Raw genomic sequence first — 19,692 nt, forward strand, 5'->3', positions numbered from 1 at the left:
AGCAACCCGCGCGCAGGAGGCCTCCTGGGCGATCCGACCCCGCGCCCAGGCTGACTTCGGCTTCCCCACCCTCCGCGAGAAGGAAAGCGCCGCCGCCGCCTCCCGCGTGCCTTGTGGGAGATCGTAGCCAGACGCCCACCCAGTAAGCCCCGACCCAGGGCCGGCCTTCCCGGTTTGCTGGGGCAAAGCTTCGAACACCGCAGATGGAGGTCGCACCCAAGTTCAGCCTGCTGGCCGAGAGGTGCTCCCATGACGAGCTAGCCCAGCCGCACAGCGTTGGGGCATTGGGAGCAGGCTTGGTGGCCCTAAGTCACCCAGAGATAATGAGGGCGTGGCGGGCTCCCCACGGTGCTGGAAGGGGACCCTGGCCCGGCTCAGCACCCCGAGCGAATGCGGAAGTGCGGCCGCCCTCCGATCCTCACCGCCCCCCAGTGGCCTGGGCACAGAAGAGGGGGAGCACCAGTCGCCCCACCCCCACCCCGTCCGTGTGTGTGGCTTTGTTTTTTTGTTTTTGTTTTTTCTCCTACGTGTGGGTTTTTTCTTGGAGCTGTTTCATAGGAATTCGTGTAATAAAGACTTGGTGTTCTCTTGGTGCAATGGAAAAAAAAAAAGCACAAATGAAGCTCAAAATCCTCAGAGCCTTTCCCTGACCCCGACGGATAGTGGTCTCCAGTCTGCCGGCACGTGGGTCCACACCGGATCCAGACCCTGACCTCCCACACCCCGCGCCCTGGCGGCAGGGACGCGCGCCCAGGCCGCAGTCACGTGGCTCCGACTTGGTTGCAGCTCTCCCTCCACCCAAAGGCTGCCCTTACTTCAGAGCCTGTGGCCCCGGGGGCCAGTGCTTGCTCAAGGTTCCAGAACATGCTCTCCTTTCCATAGCCCAGGGCCAGGTCGCCCAGCCACCTGGAGAGCCATTTCCTTTTTCTGTCTGTACTAACTTAATATGACTACTGGGGAGGGTCACTGTCTCTACTGTCACCCTTAGGACACATCCTTTTAATTTTAACCCAGAGGAAACAGCACAAATCTGGATATTACTAATCTCAGAATGATGATGCTACTTTCAAAAATCTATTAAATACGGGGATTTTGAAGCCCTAGTAGGGGCACATGCTTAGAGTCAGGCAGGTGGGTTAGTGAATTTAGTCTGCAGGTCTATGAAAAATGTCTGGCCAGATCATCCACTCAATCAGCCCCCTAAATTAGGAAAGAGGGGGTTCCAGGGCACATAGTACAGATACTGGAAAAGAGCAGTCAATGTTTTATTTGTCTGCATAGATTTCCAAGCTGGTACCTCCTGTGCTGTTTATTTGGGGAGGAAGGAGCAGGGAGTGTTTTATTTTGATTAGCTCTATATTTGGAGCTGCAGAGTGAGGTGATAAGCATGCCCATCTTGGAGGCTTCCTGCCTGAGTGTGATCCTGACTCCATGCCTGTATTAGTTTGCTAGGGCTGCCATTAACAAAATACCACAAACTGAGTGTCTTAAACGCTGGAAATTTATTCTCACAGTTCTGGAGGCTGTAAATCCCAGATCAAGGTGTGAGCAGGGTTGGTTCCTTCTGAAGGCTGTGAGGGAGAATCTGTTCTGTGCCTCTCCTCTAGCTTCTGATGGTTAGGTGGCAATCTTTGGTGCTCCTTGGAGTGTAGAAGTATCATCAAATAGCTGCCTTCATCTTCACATGCCCTTCTGCTTGGGTGCATGTCTGTGTCCAAATTTCCCCTCTTTATAAAGACACTGGTCATATTGGATTATGGGCCCATCCTACTCCAGCATGACCTCATCTTAATTTAACTAATTACAACTGCAATGAACCTATTTCCAAATAAGATCACATTCTGATGTACTGAGGGTTAGGGCTTTAACATACGAATTTATGAATTCATAATTTCATAATTTAACTTATAAATTTATTATGAAACCATATGAATTATAATAATCCCTTATTAACCATGTGAATGTGGGCAAGTTCTCTCTGTGTTTCAGCTCCCTCTTCTGTAAAATGTGGTGGTAGAAACTTAATGCCTCTCTTATAAAGTTTGAAGAAAGATTAAATTAGTTAATAAATAAGAAATACTTAGTTCTTGGCACAGAATGAATGTTAAATAAATGTTTGTTATTATTAGATACTAAACAAAAAAATTAGACCACATTTTTGCTAAAACATGAGTCTTGCTTAACTCTTTTTTAGAAAATTAACTGTTTAGAAGGTCTTTAGCACATTAATGATATGCAAATTAACCCTGTGAATTTAAACATAGCAAGGCAAAACCTCTGATTGGCCAAACTAGTGATTCCAGGTGTAGGGATTATTTGAGAACTTTTATTTGGAATGGCCCATCCCCTAATTAGTATGAATAATGCAACATTTTGTTGTAATGATTAGAAAGATCCAGTTAATCAATAAAGTAAAATGTTAATTCCTCAAAGAAAGAAGTTGAGACTCACTCCCTCTTGTGAGAGCAGCGGAATCACAACTAACTGCTGAACAGTCATCGACAGGAAGACACTGGAACTCACCAAAAGAGATACCCCACATCCAAAGAAAAAGGAGAAGCCACAATGAGATGGTAGGAGGGGCGCAATTACAAAATCAAATCCCATAACCACTGGGTGGGTGACTCACAAACTGGAGAACACTTATGCCACAGAAGTCCACCCACTGGAGTGAAAGTTCTGAGCCCCACGTCAGGCTTCCCAACCTGGGGGTCTGGCAACAGGAGGAGAAATTCCCAGATAATCAGACTTTGAAGGTTAGCGGGATTTGATTGCAGGACTTCAACAGGTCTGGGGGAAACAGAAACTCCTCTCTTGGAGGGCACACACAAAGTAGTGTGCACATCAGAACCCAGGAGGAAGGAGCAGTGACCCGATAGGAGACTGAACCAGACCTATCTGCTAGTGTTGGAGGGTCTCCTGCAGAGGCGCGGGGCAACTGTGGCTCACCACAGGGACAAGGACACTGGCAGCAGAAGTTCTGGGAAGTACTCCTTGTTTTGAACCCTCCCAGGGTCCGCCATTAGCCCCACCAAAGGGCCTGTAGGCTCCAGTGCTGGGTCGTCTCAGGCCAAACAACCAACAGGGAGGGAACTCAGCCCCACCCATCAGCAGATAAGCAGATTAAAGTTTTACTGAGCTCTGCCCACCAGAGCAACACCCAGCTCTACCCACCGCCAGTCCCTCCCATCAGGAAGCTTGCACAAGCCTCTTAGATAGCCTCATCCACCAGAGGGCAGACAGCAGAAGCAAGAAGAACTACAATCCTGCAGCCTGTGGAACAAAAACCACATTCACAGAAAGATAGACAAAATGAAAAGGCAGAGGACTTTGTACCATATGAAGGAACAAGATAAAACCCCAGAAAAACAACTAAATGAAGTGGAGATAGGCAACCTTCCAGAAAAAGAATTCAAAACAATGATAGTGAAGATGATCCAGGACCTCGGAAAAAGAATGGAGGCAAAGATTGAGAAGATGTAAGAAATGTTTAACAAAGATCTAGAAGAATTAAAGAACAAACAAACAGAGATGAACAATACAATAACTGAAATGAAAACTACACTAGAAGGAATCAATAGCAGAATAACTGAGGCAGAAGAATGGATAAGTGACCTGGAAGACAGAATGGTGGAATTCACTGCTGCAGAACAGAATAAAGAAAAAAGAATGAAAAGAAATGAAGACAGCCTAAGAGACCTCTAGGACAACATTAAATGCACCAACATTCACATTATAGGGGTCCCAGAAGGAGAAGAGAGAGAGAAAGGACCCGAGAAAATATTTGAAGAGATTATAGTCGAAAACTTCCCTAACATGGGAAAAGAAATAGCCACCCAAGTCCAGGAAGTTCAGAGAGTCCCAGGCAGGATAAACCCAAGGAGAAACACGCTGAGACATAGTAATCAAACTGACAAAAATTAAAGACAAGGAAAAATTATTGGGACTTCCCTGGTGGTGCAGTGGTTGAGAATCTGCCTGCCAATGCAGGGGACACAGGTTCAAGCCCTGGTCTGGGAAGATCTGACATGCACAGAGCAACTAAGCCCATGTGCCACAACTAGAGCCTGCACTCTAGAGCCCGTGAGCCACAACTACTGAGCCTGTGTGCCACGACTACCAAAGCCCACGCACCTAGAGCCCAAGCTCTGCAACAAGAGAAACCACCGCAATGAGAAGCCTGCGCACTGCAATGAAGAGTAGCCCCCACTCACCGCAACTAGAGAAAGCCCGTGCACAGCAATGAAGACCCAACAATGAAGACAAAACGCAGCCAAAAATAAATAAATAAATAAATAAATATATTTAAAAAAGAAAAATTATTAAAAGCAACAAGGGAAAAATGACAAATAACATACACGGGAATTTCCATAAGGTTAACAGCTAATTTCTCAGCAGAAACTCTACAAACCAGAAGGGAGTGGCACGATATATTTAAAGTGATGAAAGGGAAGAACCTAGAATCAAGATTACTCTACCCAGCAAGCATCTCATTCAAATTCAATGGAAAAATCAAAAGCTTTACAGACAAGCAAAAGCTAAGAGAATTCAGCACCACCAAACCAGCTCTACAACAAATGTTAACGGAACTTCTCTAAGTGGGAAACAAAAGAGAAGAAAAGGACCTACAAAAACACACCCCAAACAATTAAGAAAATGGAGTAGGAATGTACGTATCAATAATTACCTTAAATGTGAATGGATTAAATGCTCCAACCAAAAGACACAGGCTTACTGAATGGATACAAATGGACCCATCTATATGCTGTCTACAAGAGACCCACTTCAGACCTAGGGACACTGACAGACTGAAAGTGAGGGGATGGAAAAAGATATTCCATGCAAATGGAGATCAAAAGAAAGCTGGAGTAGCAATACTCATATCAGATAAAATAGACTTTAAAATAAAGAATGTTATAAGAGACAAGGAAGGACACTACATAATGATCAAGGGATCAATCCAAGAAGAAGATATCACAATTATAAATATATATGCACCCAACATAGGAGCACCTCAATACATAAGGCAAATGCTAACAGCTATAAAAGAGGAAATCAACAGTAATAATAATATAATAACAATAATAACAATAATAGTGAGGGACTTTAACACCTCACTTACACCAATGGACAGATCATCCAGACAGAAAATAAGGAAACACAAGCTTTAAATGAAACAATAGACCAGATAGATTTCATTGATATTTATAGGACATTCCATCCAAAAACAGCAGATTACACTTTCTTCTCAAGTGCGCACAGAACATTCTCCAGGATACATCACATCTTGGGTCACAAATCAAGCCTCAGTAAATTTAAGAAAATCGAAATCATATTAAGCATCTTTTCTGACCACAACGCTATGAGATTAGAAATCAATTACAGGGAAAAAAACGTAAAAAACACAAACACATGGAGGCTAAACAATACATTGCTAAATAACCAAGAGATCACTGAAGAAATCAAAGAGGAAATCAAAAAAATAACTAGAGACAAATGACAATGAAAACACGATGATCCAAAACCTATGGGATGCAGCAAAAGCAGTTCTAAGAGGGAAGTTTATAGCAATACAATCCTACCTCAAGAAACAAGAAAAATCTCAAATAAACAATCTAACCTTACACCTAAAGGAACTAGAGAAAGAAGAACAAACAAAACCCAAAGTTCGCAGAAGGAAAGAAATCATAAAGATCAGAGCAGAAATAAATGAAATAGAAACAAAACAATAGCAAAGATCAATAAAACTAAAAGCTGGTTCTTTGAGAAGATAAACAAAATTGATAAACCTTTAGCCAGACTCATCAAGAAAAAGAGAGAGAAGACTCAAATCAATAAAATTAGAAATGAAAAAGGAGAAGTTACAACAGACACTGCAGAAATACAAAGCATCATAAGAGACACTACAAGCAACTCTATGCCAATCAAATGGACAATCTGGAAAAAATGGACAAATTCTTAGAAAGGTGTAACCCTCCAAGACTGAACCAGGAAGAAATAGAAAATATGAACAGACCAATCACAAGTAATGAAATTGAAACTGTGATTAAAAATCTTCCAACAAACAAAAGTCCAGGACCAGATGGCTTCACAGGTGAATTCTATCAAACATTTAGAGGAGAGAAAAGAACACAAAAGAACCCGAATAGCCAAAGCAATCTTGAGGGAAAAAAATGGAGCTGGAGGAATCAGACTCCCTGACTTCAGACTATACTACAAAGTTACACTAATCAAGACAATATGGTACTGGCACAAAAACAGAAATATAGATCAATGGAGCAGGATAGAAAGCCCAGAGATAAACCCATGCACCTATGGTCACCTAATCTATGACAAAGGAGGCAAGGATATACAATGGAGAAAAGACAGTCTCTTCAATAAGTGGTGGTGGGAAAACTGGACAGCTACATGTGAAAGAATGAACACTCCCTAACACCATACACAAAAATAAACTCAAAATGGATTAAAGACCTAAATGTAAGACTGGATGCTATAAAACTCTTAGAGGAAAACATAGGAAGAAAACTCTTTGACATAAATCACAGCAAGATCTTTTTTGACCCACTTCCTAGAGTAATGGAAATAAAAACAAAAATAAACAAATGGGACCTAGTGAAACTTAAAAGCTTTTGCACAGCAAAGGAAACTATAAACAAGACAAAAAGAGAATGCTTGGAATGGGAGAAAATATTTGCAAATGATTCAAGGGACAAAGGATTAATCTCCAAAATATATAAACAGCTCATGCAGCTCAATATTAAAGAAACAAACAACCCAATCAAAAAATGGGCAGAAGACCTAAACAGACATTTCTCCAAAGAAGACATACAGATGGCCAGGAGGCACATGAAAAGCTGCTCAACATCACTAATTATTAGAGAAATTCAAATCAATGAGGTATCGCCTCACACTGGTTAGAATGGGCATCATCAGAAAATCTACAAACAACAAATGCTGGAGAGGGTGTGGAGAAAAGGGAACACTCTTGCACTGTTGGTGGGAATGTAAATTGATACAGCCACTATGGTGAACAATATGGAGGTTCCTTAAGAAACTAAAAGTAGAATTATCATATGACCCAGCAATCCCACTACTGGGCATATACCCTGAGCAAACCATAGTTCAAAAAGACACATGCACCCCAATATTCATTGCAGCAGTATTTACAATAGCCAGGATATGGAAGCAACCTAAATGTCCATCAACAGACAAATGGATAAAGAAGATATGGCACATATATACAATGGAATATTACTCAGCCATAAAAAGGAACGAAATTGGGTCATTTGTAGAGACGTGGATGGACCTAGAGACTGTCATACAGAGTGAAGTAAGTCAGAAGGAGAAAAAGAAATATCGTATGTTAATGCATATACGTGGAATCTAGAAAAATGGTATAGATGAACCAGTTTGCAAGGCAGAAGAAAGAAGTTGAAAGCAAATTTACTGTGCTAGGAAAGTACAGCTCTGTAGTACTGCTCTGCATTATAGTGAATCATCTCCAAGGCCTTTGTGGTTGTGTGCATAAGATGTGAACATCTAGATACACACTGCTGTTAGCCACAGGTAAAAGGGCACAGTAGCTGTAATTTTTGTAGCTGTAATTGTCAGTAATATTAACCTGAGGAAGCTAAACTGAACTGATTCTGCTGGTTAAAGATAAAGAGTTAGAGGTCCTTGTGGTAAGAAATAGTTTTCTTCCTTCTAAGTATCACCTGTTTTTATTGCCCATATACACCCACTTGGTAAGAACATTCTTCTGTGAATTTTCAGGAATGCAACTGGAATAATTTTATACTATCTAATATATAAGAAATTGATATTAATGAGGTGTTTTTATACATGCTCAGGTCATGCCAGGTTTCTACCAGTAAAAACTTATAGCCACAGTACACGTTGTTTTTTGGAAAGCATTATTTCTTTTTCTCTAGTCTAAGGGAACACAGTACACAGACCCTAAAGGCAAAGGAAATTGAACGGAAGTCAGATAAAAGGATATAAAATGGAAGGTACTGATGGATTTTAGTGCTTTTAAACTTTTACTTTTGTGAGAAGTTTCAATGGAGAATTTAATGCAGATGAGACTTGAAGCTTTTGAAGAGGATCTTAAGTCTTGATGAGATTATTCAAACTCAAATCCTGAACATGTAATGATGGTAAACCACGGTCTTCAAAATTTTTTGTACTTAATGCTCTCCTAAAGTGCTATTTTAAATGCTATTTGTGCCACAATGCAAACTGTCTCCTGTTTTTGCCCATGAATGGCCCTTGGAATTCTTTAAATTATGTCCGTGTTAGAGTCCATAGATACCAGTTCTGCAAAATTGCCCCAAGCAACCTCACAAGCCTCCATGGTGAAGCCCCTCTACCTCCAGGTACCACCCGCAGGGATAAATACCTAACTTTTTGTTACACTGTAATGTATTTTATCATACTTCTTAAAAATAACCCTGTTTTCCCCTTTCATCAGCCACTACAAAGTCTTCCTCTGACATTATTTTGTCTTTCACTAAGTACATGGTTTGTCAGACACATGTGACATAGTGCCACCCACAAATGCAGCAAGGGGTGCCCTGGCCATGGGTCCCCTGCTTTAAAGGACTCAGGCCTCTGTCATGGTAACAGCAGGTAACAGCACCCAACATTCCGCCAGCACCACTGCGACCCTAAAGATATACTGCTGTGACTAACCCCTTTCTGGCTCCAGAGTTCTCAGCTTTTTTCTCTTGAATGCTGTGAGTTTTGTGCTTTGTGCCTCTACCGATATCAGTAAATCTTTCACAGTGAGAACTGGAACTCATTTTCCTTATTTATCTCTCCCAGTCCATTCTCTGGGATAGTCTATCTTTCCCCTTCCCGACTAAGAAAGAAAGGCCACTCATCTTCCTCTGATCTGCATGGTGCAGAGGTCAGGGCACCTTCTCCTGAATATCAGCCACGGATATTTCCCAGAAACCCAGCTGGAGACCTCCGTTTTCATCTAAAACCCAGTCAGGATTTCATGGAGTAAGATAGTCACATGATTGCTTTTTCAGTTTGATTCTGTTCAGTTCCTCCTTTGCTCTAGCACAGGGCAAGTTCAGATTCCCAGAGTCATAGCTGATTGCACCCAAGGTCAGTATTTGTTTCCCAGAGTCCACACTTCTGCCCACCTTACATCCTCTACCTACCATTTACTCTGGGAGCAGTGGCAGGACTTGCCTCATCACATTCTTCTCTAGTGGTGGCTTTAAAATGCTCAGGTTGTAGTTAAAGGTATATTGTGTTTTGGGGGGTGGTGCATGGAGAGCTTGATGGAAACACAAATAAGCCAACTAGTGAGGGAGTAGCAACAGAAACTGCCCAGAGCTTAAGAAGCACTAGAGGAGAAAGCCTGACTGTTGTCCAAGACACTTCTCCCTGTGACTCAGCAATGTGGGATTTTGTCAGCCAGTTTTGTGTTTGGCACTCGCACTAAGCACTGCCTGTGTTTGGCACTCGCATTTCAGCAAAGAAATTCTTCAGGGCAGAAACACATAGCTCCACTCCTTCCTCATGCCACCTCAGCAAAGGACACAACCATCTCTGACTGTGATAATCAGACACCCAGGAGCATCCTGGATTCTTCCTTCTCTCTTACCCCTCTTTATCAATCCATCAACAACGTCTATAGGTTTTTACCTTTAAGATATTTTTAACACATGGACTCAACAGTGGCTTTCAACTGGGTGTGATTTTTGTCCCCCAGGGGACATTTGACAATGTCCATAGATAATTTTGATTGTCACAGCTGTGCAGGTGCTACTGGCAGGGATGCTGCTAAACATCCCACAAGGCATGAGACCCACCCCCACCCCCATCCAGTCCCAAATGCCAGTAGTGCTCAGCCTGACAACCCTGCTTTGCTTCCCTTGTTGGGACCATGAAATCGACTCCTAGCAGATCTTCCTATTTCTATTCTCTCTACTCTCCTACACAATTGATAATCCTCCTGCAGCCAGAATGATCTTTAATAAACATATATCTGATCATGTCATTCCTCTCTTTAAAACCATTTAATGTATTTCTGTGGCTCTTAGGATAAAGAACAGAATTCTCAACGTGGCCTTTATCTGGTGCTTTGCTCCTTCTCCAGCCTTCAGTGTTTTCTACTGATCATCCTCTGTTCCAATCACACTGCCCTTCCCAGTTCATACCATCTGTTTTCCTTCCTTAATTCCTTTACGAAAACTGTTCTCTGCCCATTCCCCATCCTCTACCCGCAGCAATCACTCCTCATCCTTTAAATCTCAGTGAAAACAGCACATGCACACAGAAACCAGCTCTGACACTGCCCATCCAACCAGGAGAGGACCACAACATAAGCCCTGTAATATCATGTTCCTTTTCTTCTTAATTCAATCTGTGATTCCTACATTTGTGTAATGGAGTGGATGTCTATCCCTCACTCCCTGGGCCCTACCAAGAAGGAAGTTCTTCTAAGTTCCATGAAGGAAGGCACTGTATCTGGTTTGCTCACTATTTTGTTCCAAGCAACTAGCACAATGCACAGTAATACTGGGTAAATATTTGTGAATGAAATGAAGAGAAGGTGGCAAGATGGGAAGGAGAGACCTAAAGAAGGGAAGAGGAGAGGACTGGAGAGGGGGTAGGGCAGAAGGAAAGTAGGGAGGGCAAGAGAGTGTATGAGAGGGAAGGGAAGAGGCAAGGAAAAACTGCTGACCTTTTGATCAGTTACTTCCAGAAGCTTTCTGCCTCCTTGAAATAGTTTAGGGTCCATTAGAGTGTGTAATAAGTAATTAAAGGCTTGAAGCTCTAGATTTAGACTAGATCTGGCTTTAAGTCCCACTCAGTTTTGTAGCCTTGGACAAATGAATTCTCTTATCCTGTTTTCCTTTTCTATAAAATGGGGCTGATTGGGGGGTTTGAATATTAAATGAAATAATATCTGACCGCGCTTGGAAAGACGTCTGGCACGGTCACCACTCAATATTAATGTCTGCTACTGATATTTATTAATTTCGTAATTATATGCCCCGTTGTGGGCCACTCCAGCACCCACCTTGGGGCCAGCCCCTCGCTTCGTTCTACGCTCTCCCATTGGTCAAGGCCCGTCAGCGCTTCCACCAATCCGCTTGGCTCGAGAGGGAGCAGCTGAAAGGACAGAGCCAATGGGCGCAGGGGTTGCGGTCTCCCGGATACGGTGTAAACAGTGGAGACCGCCCACCCAGCAGCCAGGGGCTTCGGTGTAACCGTTGCAGACACGGGCCTGGGTCCGGCGTTTGCTGCCCCCGGCCCGGCTGAGAGACACACGGCCCATGGCGCAGGACCGGGAGCGAGATGAAGCCCAGAACGTCGCCCTCGGCGCGTCCCTGTCCGTGAGGTGCGGCGTTCGCGGCCCCGCGACTGACTCGTCTAGTGGAAATTCTTCCCTCAGAACTGCATCCTCTCCCTATCCTCCGCTTCCTCCCATCCCTGTAGACCTGCTTTCACGCAAATTCGACCTCTTTTCCTTCAACCCCCAACGCCTTCCTGCAGGCTTCCTTTCTCTGTGACTTCTCTCCATTCCCCTCGTCCCCTTATTCAATGACCACATTTCCAGCTCTTTCCACAACCCCCCCCCCTCCGTTCCTCACTATTCTGTGACCCCAACCCTCGCTGGCTTACCCAGTACTGCTCTCCTCCACTCTCCATTTCTGCCTCCTCTTTTTGACTATTACCTCCAGTGATCCGTTTTGCTTTCATATATATTCCCCACTCCCCACCCCCATCCCAATGACAGCCCTCCTCCCATCCTAGTGGTCTTTGGTGATTTTCCCCGAAGTTAGGGCCATCAATCCCTTCCTTCTATCTCCTATCCACCGACTCTGGATTTGTTTGCACTTATACTGGCCTTTGAAAAGCATAAAGCGCTGCCCAGGTGTAAGTTAGTATTGCTCTCCTTCCACATTCCAGAGTGTTACCTGCACTATGTTCACACAGCAACCTCCACCAGTCCTGGCTGTACTCTCCATTCCCATGAAGTTTCTCTCCAAACCAGTGTCTTTCTCTTGCCCTCTCCACCATCTTTAAGCATATCTTTACTATTTAAATAGAAGTAGGCTCGGGCTTCCCTGGTGGCGCAGTGGTTGGGAGTCTGCCTGCCAGTGCAGGGGACATGGGTTCGAGCCCTGGTCTGGGAGGATCCCACATGCCGCGGAGCGACTGGGCCCGTGAGCCACAACTGCTGAGCCTGCGCGTCTGGAGCCTGTGCTCCAAAACGGGAGAGGCCGCGATGGTGAGGGGCCCGCGCACCGCGATGAAGAGTGGCCCCCGCTTGCCACAGCTAGAGAAAGCCCTCGCACAGAAACGAGGACGCAACACAGGCAAAAATAAATAAATTAATTAATTAATTAAAAAACAAACAAAAAAAAACAATTAAAAAAAAAATAAAAAAAATAGAAGTAGGCTCTCCCCCTCTTCTCAGTCTCTCTCTCCTTGGTCTAGCTTACACTCACCAAACACTCCTTACTTAAAAATATGTTACTTTTGTGTTCTAATCTTTTCATTCATGTTGACTTATTCCTTTTACTTTCTGCATTTATCTCTACATTTTAGATCTAAAATATGGCTACACATGCTCCATCTTTGTAAAGAAGCAATTTCCCTACTGGGCTCACAACCATAAAGCAGGCAGTCCTATTCAAAGTTGTTTTTTTAACGTTTATTTTAAAAATCAAAACTAGTTTTAAAGGTGAGGACCAGGATGCAACCTGTTTTCAATTAGGATCAAGCTCTTTTCTCTCCCTGTTGTTTTTACTTTTTCTTTTCCAAGTATACAAGACCCCAGAAATCCTTCTGGGATTTTTTCAAGTTTGAACAGAGGTTGTGCTTCACTGGAAAAGCTCTTTGAAGAAGGTTCTTGAGACCTGTGGGACTTTAGGTGGCATTTAAGTTTCTGTAGTGCCTGGGCTTAAACTGGTCTCACAGCAACCTTGTGTGTTTGTGCAAAAACGGGGTGAAAAGGGAATAGATATGTTTCAAAAATTTTGATGATCTTTTGTTTTCTTTGTTTAAAAAAGAAAGAAAGAAAAAGTATTTGAAATGTATTTTATTGATGTTGATGTGTCTTTTCCCAAAGATGGGTGCAAGGATTCCCCAGGCAGAATGTTCATTTTGTCAACGACAGCACCATTTGCTACCCTTGTGGGAATTTCGTAATATTTATTAATATTGAAACCAAGAAAAAGACTGTACTCCAGTGTATGAATGGAATTGTGGGTGTCGTGGCAACTAACGTTCCGTATGAGGTTGTGGCTTTTTCTGACCGGCGGCTGAGACCCCTCATCTACATATACAACTTTCCTGGATTAACCAGAAGGACCAAATTAAAAGGTATCTTACAAGACCCTTCCTCTGCCATGACTGAAGGATTTTGTTTTAAGGTGTGACCAGATCTAGCTCTTATAAATGAAGTTTGTGTTTTTTTTGAAGGATTGTTTTTTCAGTTTTGGTGGGTTTTTTATTTGTTTTGTTTTTTGGTAATACACATTTATAAGGAAGGAATCAGGCTGATCACTTAGAATTTAATTAAGTAGGCTAGAACCTTGCTACTTAATATGTGGTCTGCTTACAATTAGCATTGCGTTGCCTAGGATGCTTATTATAAATGCAGAAACTCTGCTCTCATCCAGGACCTACTGAATTGTAATCTGTGTTTTAACCAGATTCCCTAGGTGATTCATACGTACGTTAAACTTGAGAAGCACTGGGCTAGAACACTCTATTAGAGCACTAAATGTTGTTCGTAAACCTTTTTCAGAACAGTATTTTCTTTCCTTATGATTTATGGAAAATCTAACCGAATGGATGCTGTATAACTTCTAAAGATAAGTCTCTGAGCCTCAATTTCCTTATCCATGAAATGGGGATAATAGTATCTACTGTTAAGGCTGTGGTGATAATAAATGAAATTATGTGTAACATATGTAATTATATAATACATTTCATATATATATATATGACATATATATATATATATATATATATATAATATATATGTCATATATACAATGTCAATCAATGTTTCCTACCATTTAAATTACTATTGACTCATTCATATATACAGCTGACCCAGGCTGGGCTGTTGCACATATACTAGGGCCTCCATGTAACGATTCCCTCATTTAACACATCTTGGACAGAAAGCTTAGGAAGGCTTGAGGCTGGTCTCAGTTCTGTAGCTTATGATAAAAGAAGTGTTTGGATCATGCCAAGGATATTCACTGTAATTTAACATTTTATTTGTGGGGAAATTTGTCTGTGTTCTTAACAGACTAAAACAACATTTAAAACATAACCCATTCATACATTGGGCACCGTCTACAGGCATATCTTGTTCTACTGTGCTTTGCTTTATTATGCTTCATAGATACTGCATTTTTTACAGATTGAAAGTTTGTGGCAACCCTGCATTGAACAAGTCTACTGACACCATTTTTACAATAGTATTTGCTCACTTCTTGTCGCTGTGTCACATTTTGGTAATTATTGCAATTTTTCAAACTTTCCCCATTATTATTATATTTGTTTTGGTGATCAGCGATCTGTGATGTTACTATTGTATTTGTTTTGGGGTGCCACAAACTACACCCAAATAAGATGGCAAACTTAATCTCTAAATTTTGTATATGTTCTGACTGTTCCACCAAACAGCCATTCCCCTGTCTCTCTGCCTCTCCTCAGGCCTCCCTGTTCCTTGAGACACAACAGTATTGAAATTAGGCCCATTAATAACCCTACAATAGCCTCTAAGTGTTCAAGTGAAAGGAAGAGTTGCACATATCTCTCTTGAAATCAAAAGCTAAAAATAATTAAGCTTAGTGAAGAAGGCATGTCAAAAGCCCAGAGAGACCGGAAGCTAGGCCTCTTGCACCAAATCGTTAGCCAAGTGGTGAATGCAAAGGAAAAGTTCTTGAAGGAAATTCAGAGTGCTACTCCAGTGAACACACAAATGATAAGAAAGCAAAACAGTCTCATTGCTGATATGGAGAAAGTTTTAGTGGTCTGGATAGCAGATCAAACAGCCACAATATTCCCTTAAGCCAAAACCTAATCCAGAGCAAGGCCCTAACTCGCTTTAATTCTGTGAAGGCTGAGAGAGGTGAGAAAGCTGCAGAAGAAAAGTTTGAAGCTACCAGAGGTTGGTTCATGAGGTTTAAGGAAAGAAGTCATCTCCATAACATAAAAGTGTAAGGTGAAGCAGCAAGTGCTGATGTAGAAGCTGCAGCAAGTTATCTAGAAGATCTAGCTAAGATAATTAATAAAGGTGGCTACACTAAGCAACAGATTTTCAATGTAGATGAAACAGCCTTATATTGGAAGAAAATACCTTCTAGGACTTTTATAGCTAGAGAAGAGAAGTCAATGCCTAGTTTCAAAACTTCGAAAGACAGGCTGACTCTCTTGTTAGGGGCTAATGCAGCTTGTGACTTGAAGTTGAAGTCAATGCCCATTTACTATTCTGAAAATCCTAGGGCCTTTAAGAACTGTGGTAAATCTACTCTGCCTGTACTCTACAAATCCTGGATGACAGCATATCTGTTTACAACATGGCTTACTGAATATTTTAAGCTCACTATTGAGACCTACTGCTTAGAAAAAAAGATTCCTTTCAAAATATTACTGCTTATTGACAATGCACCTGGTCACCCAAGAGCTCTGGTGGAGATGTACAATGAGATTAATGTTGTTTTCATGGCTTGCTAATGCAACATCCCTTCTGCACCCCATGGATCAAGGAGTAATTTCAACTTTCAAGTCTTATTATTCAAGAAATACATTTTGTAAGACTGCCATTGATACTGACTCTTCTGATGGATCTGGGCAAAGTAAATTGAATACCTTATGGAAAGGTTTTACCATTCTAGATGCCATTAAGAACATTCGTGATTCATTGAAAGAGGTTAAAATATCAATATTAACAGGAGTTTGGAAGAAGTTGATTCCAACCCTGATGGATGACTGAGGGGTTCAAGACTTTAGTGGAGGAAGTAATTGCAGATATGGTGGAAATAGCAAGAGAACTAGAATGAGAAGTGGAGCCTGAAGATGTGACTGAATTGCTGCAATCTCATTGTAAAACTTGAAGAGATAAGGAGTTTCTTCTTACGGATGAGCAAAGAAAGTGGCTTCTTGAGTTGGAATCTATTCCTGGTGAAGATGCTATGAGGTTATTGAAATGACAAGAAAAGGTTTAGAATATTACATAAACTTAGTTGATAAAACAGTGGCAGAGTTTGAGAAGATTGACTTTAATTTTGAAAGAAGTTCTACCCTGAGTAAAATGCTATCAAACAGCATTGTGTGCTACAAGGAAATCGTTCATGAAAGGAAGAGTCAGTTGATGTGCAAACTTCATTGTTGTCTTATTTTAATCAATAGCCACAGCCACCCCAACCTTCAGCAATCACCACCCTCATCAGGCAGCATCCATCAACATGGCAGCAAGTCCCTCCACCAGCAAAAAGATTATGACTCACTAAAGGCTGAGATGATGCTTAGCATCTTTTGGTAATAAAATATTTTTAAATTAAGGAAATTATTTTTTTTAGACATAATGATATTGCACACTTAATAGACTACAGTATAGTGTAAATATGACTTTTATATGCACTGGGAAACGAAAAAAATTTGTTGCTCGCTTTATTGCAATATTATTGTGGTGGTTTGAAACCAAACCCATATCTCCAAAGTATGCCTGTACAGGGACCGTAACTACCCTTCATCTTTAAAATTTCCGCAGGGACTTCCCTGATGGTCCAGGGGTTAAGACTCCATGCTTCCAGTGCAAGGGGTGCAGGTTCAATCCCTGGTCGGGGAACAAAGATCCCACATGCCACACGGCACAGCCAATCAATCAATCAATCAATCAATCAATCAATAAATAAATAAAATTTCCACAGCTTTACAGAAATAGAGACACAGATGTAGAGAACAAACTTATGGATACCAAGGCGGGGTTGGGGGTGGGATGAACTGGAGTTTGGGATTGACATGTATACACTACTATGTATAAAATAGATAACTAATGAGAACCTACTGTATAGCACAGGGAGCTCAGTGCACTGTGGTGACCTAAATGGGAAGGAAATCTGAAAAAGGGGACGTATGTCTACATATAACTGATTCACTTTGCTGTACAGCAGAAACTAACACAACATTGTAAAGCAATTATACTCCAATAAAAATTTTTTTTAATTAAAAATAAAAAAATAAAATTAAAAATAATTTCCCCAGCTTTATTATTTGGCTGTAGCCCTGTACAAGCAATTGAAAGTTAATTCAAACCAATAGCCAACATTAGTATTGAATAATGAAACTATAAAGGCATTTATAATAAAATTAGGACTAAGTCATCAAGGATGCCTGTTGTTACCACTAATATTAAAACCAACGTGTAGTTTCTAGCCAATGCAACAAAATATGAAACTGAAAAATTATACCTATGGGAAAGGAGTTAATGCATAATAGTGTACTAGGACTAATAAAATAATGCTCAGTAAGATGCTGGTTTCAAAATAAATATCCATACAGTTAGAAGATTTAAACACTTAGGAATACTCCAAAGAAGAAATGTGACTGACCTTAATGAAGAAAACTACAAAAATCACTGATATAAAATATTTAAACATAGGCATAATCCCTGCATGGAGAGTCCAGTTATTATAAAAATATTTCTGATATCTTCACAGAGTATAATTCATAGGTTTATCATATGTTTTAGAGAGCCAAGAGTACTTAAATGAAATGACTATTCTTCCAGAACAAAAAGTAGAGAATGGGAATAATTTGAAAGAGATTGATGCCAAGGCAGAGGGCCCTCTTAGCATTATGGTGCTATAGTCATGTAGAGTGTTGTATTGGTGCAGGGATCACTCCATCAATGGAAGAGTTGAAGGCTAAGGACAGACTCTAGAATATATACAGCTAAGTATATGATGAAGATGCTCCCCTACACATACACACACAGTAGATGATATGGATTATTCAACAATGGTATTAAAACTATGAGAACAAAAGTATCAAGTTAGGTACTCATGTCATACTGTACATCAAAACATATATCAAACAAAAATAAGAGTTCATTATAAACAACAAACCCATTGAAAAGTAGAAAAAATGTGGTAGAAAACTGAAATAATTTGAGGATGGGAAAGAACTTTTCACACGAAGGATAAAATTTTAAATAGAAAGACATGTTTTTGATTACATACAAATTTAAATCTTATGAACATCAAAAATACATGAAAAATTAACAGGCAAATAATAAACTGAGGGAAATATTTGGAACAAGGATGACCAAACATTTTCAGAGCATTTATGAAACAATAAGAAAAGAGACAGATATTCATTAGAACAATGGAATTTGCCCAAACCACAAGACTACCAACAACCAAAAACATAAAAACTCTTCCATCTCAATATTCACTTTAAAAAGTGTCTTTTAAACCAAGATGAGGTTTTTCTCCTTATCAAGGTCACAATTTTTTTGAAGCTCATAATTGCTAGGCAGAGTGCAGTGAAATTGATAGCATTCTTTTTTGTTGAAGGTGGGGGTAAAAATTGATACAAAGACATGAATGTAAAGACAGACATAGGAGAAGGCAAAGCTTGCATCTATGGAACCACACTGAAGAAGAGCAGATAAAGGAGGGGAAACCAGAGGCTCGTATGCAAGGAGTCAGAAGCCGACACTTCCCTGTTTTAGCATCCTCATGATGCACATTTTAAACACGTTGTTGCTAAGGCTTTTAATGTCACGTTTCATTTCTTCAACTGTAGGTACAAATGAGAATAGACCTTTTATAATTGTTCCAAGAACTGGAAGATACTAAGCTAAGGGCCAGATATGGCCTAAGAGTCAGAGATATGAAAGTAAGGTAGAATTACTACAACTCCCCAGGGTTTTTCAAGTTGTGTGAATAATTTTTCTAATTACCATGTTTCATATAATTATGGAATATTTTATGGTTCTTGGGCCGTTTCAAGCCAAATGGGGACATACATGGTGCAGTATGCTCAGTTTTGTACTGAAGACTAGAGAGAGTGACCTTGTGGTCTTAATTCACTCTAAAATCTTTTAAACATGGATCTGAACTTAGCTCATAGCTTTCTGTTAATAGTGTTAGAAATCAACCAAGACATCTCTTATTCCAGGAACCAAATGCTTTTGAATTATGTAAAAATTATTAGATAAGGGAAATTAAACTGTAAGACTATAGTTAATCTGAACATAATGATTAAATCCTTGTAATGGATTTTGTATTTTAGGCAATGTTCTTCTGGACTACACTTTACTTTCGTTCAGTTACTGTGGCACCTACCTGGCTAGTTACTCCTCCCTCCCAGAATTTGAACTGGCCCTCTGGTAAGTTGCAGCCTCCTGCAGAATTCCTTTCATTGGGTCACATTTTAATCTTGCCCTTCTGGATTGTATCAAAAGACATATACATGAAAAATCCAGAACAAGGAAAAATGGAAGAAATAAAAGTCCTAATCATAAGGTTTAATACAGTCACTACTTTCAGGCAGAAAATTGGCAGTGCAAAAGCTAAAAGAGATTAATTACCGTCTTTCTCTTTTTGTTAACCTGTTATAATATTTCCTCTGTCAGGTAAAGAACACATGGATAAGTACATAAAGTTTCATCTTTTCTTAAAACAACTGATACCT

At 40.8% G+C, this 19,692-nt stretch overlaps 1 protein-coding gene across 10 annotated transcripts in view; it reads left to right on the top strand.

The window, feature by feature from the left end:
- Nucleotides 1-24: 24 nt before the first annotated feature.
- CFAP43 (cilia and flagella associated protein 43) overlaps nucleotides 25-19,692 on the top strand; it is a 123,493-nt gene continuing 103,825 nt past the window's right edge. For 9 of the 10 annotated variants that reach the window (XR_014253453.1, XM_082425056.1, XM_082425058.1 and 6 more), the window contains exons 1-3: nucleotides 25-11,362; nucleotides 13,100-13,353; nucleotides 19,291-19,387. Coding sequence is in view for 8 of the 10 variants with exons in the window: in XM_082425056.1 (XP_082281182.1) it covers nucleotides 11,298-11,362; nucleotides 13,100-13,353; nucleotides 19,291-19,387 (416 nt within the window). In the remaining 2 variants the exon portion in view is untranslated. The remainder of the gene's footprint in view (nucleotides 11,363-13,099; nucleotides 13,354-19,290; nucleotides 19,388-19,692) is intronic. The other variant, XM_082425065.1, reaches the window with a different exon arrangement.

Source organism: Balaenoptera physalus (assembly GCF_965194825.1).
Source record: "Balaenoptera physalus genome assembly, chromosome: 14".
NCBI lineage: Eukaryota > Metazoa > Chordata > Mammalia > Artiodactyla > Balaenopteridae > Balaenoptera > Balaenoptera physalus.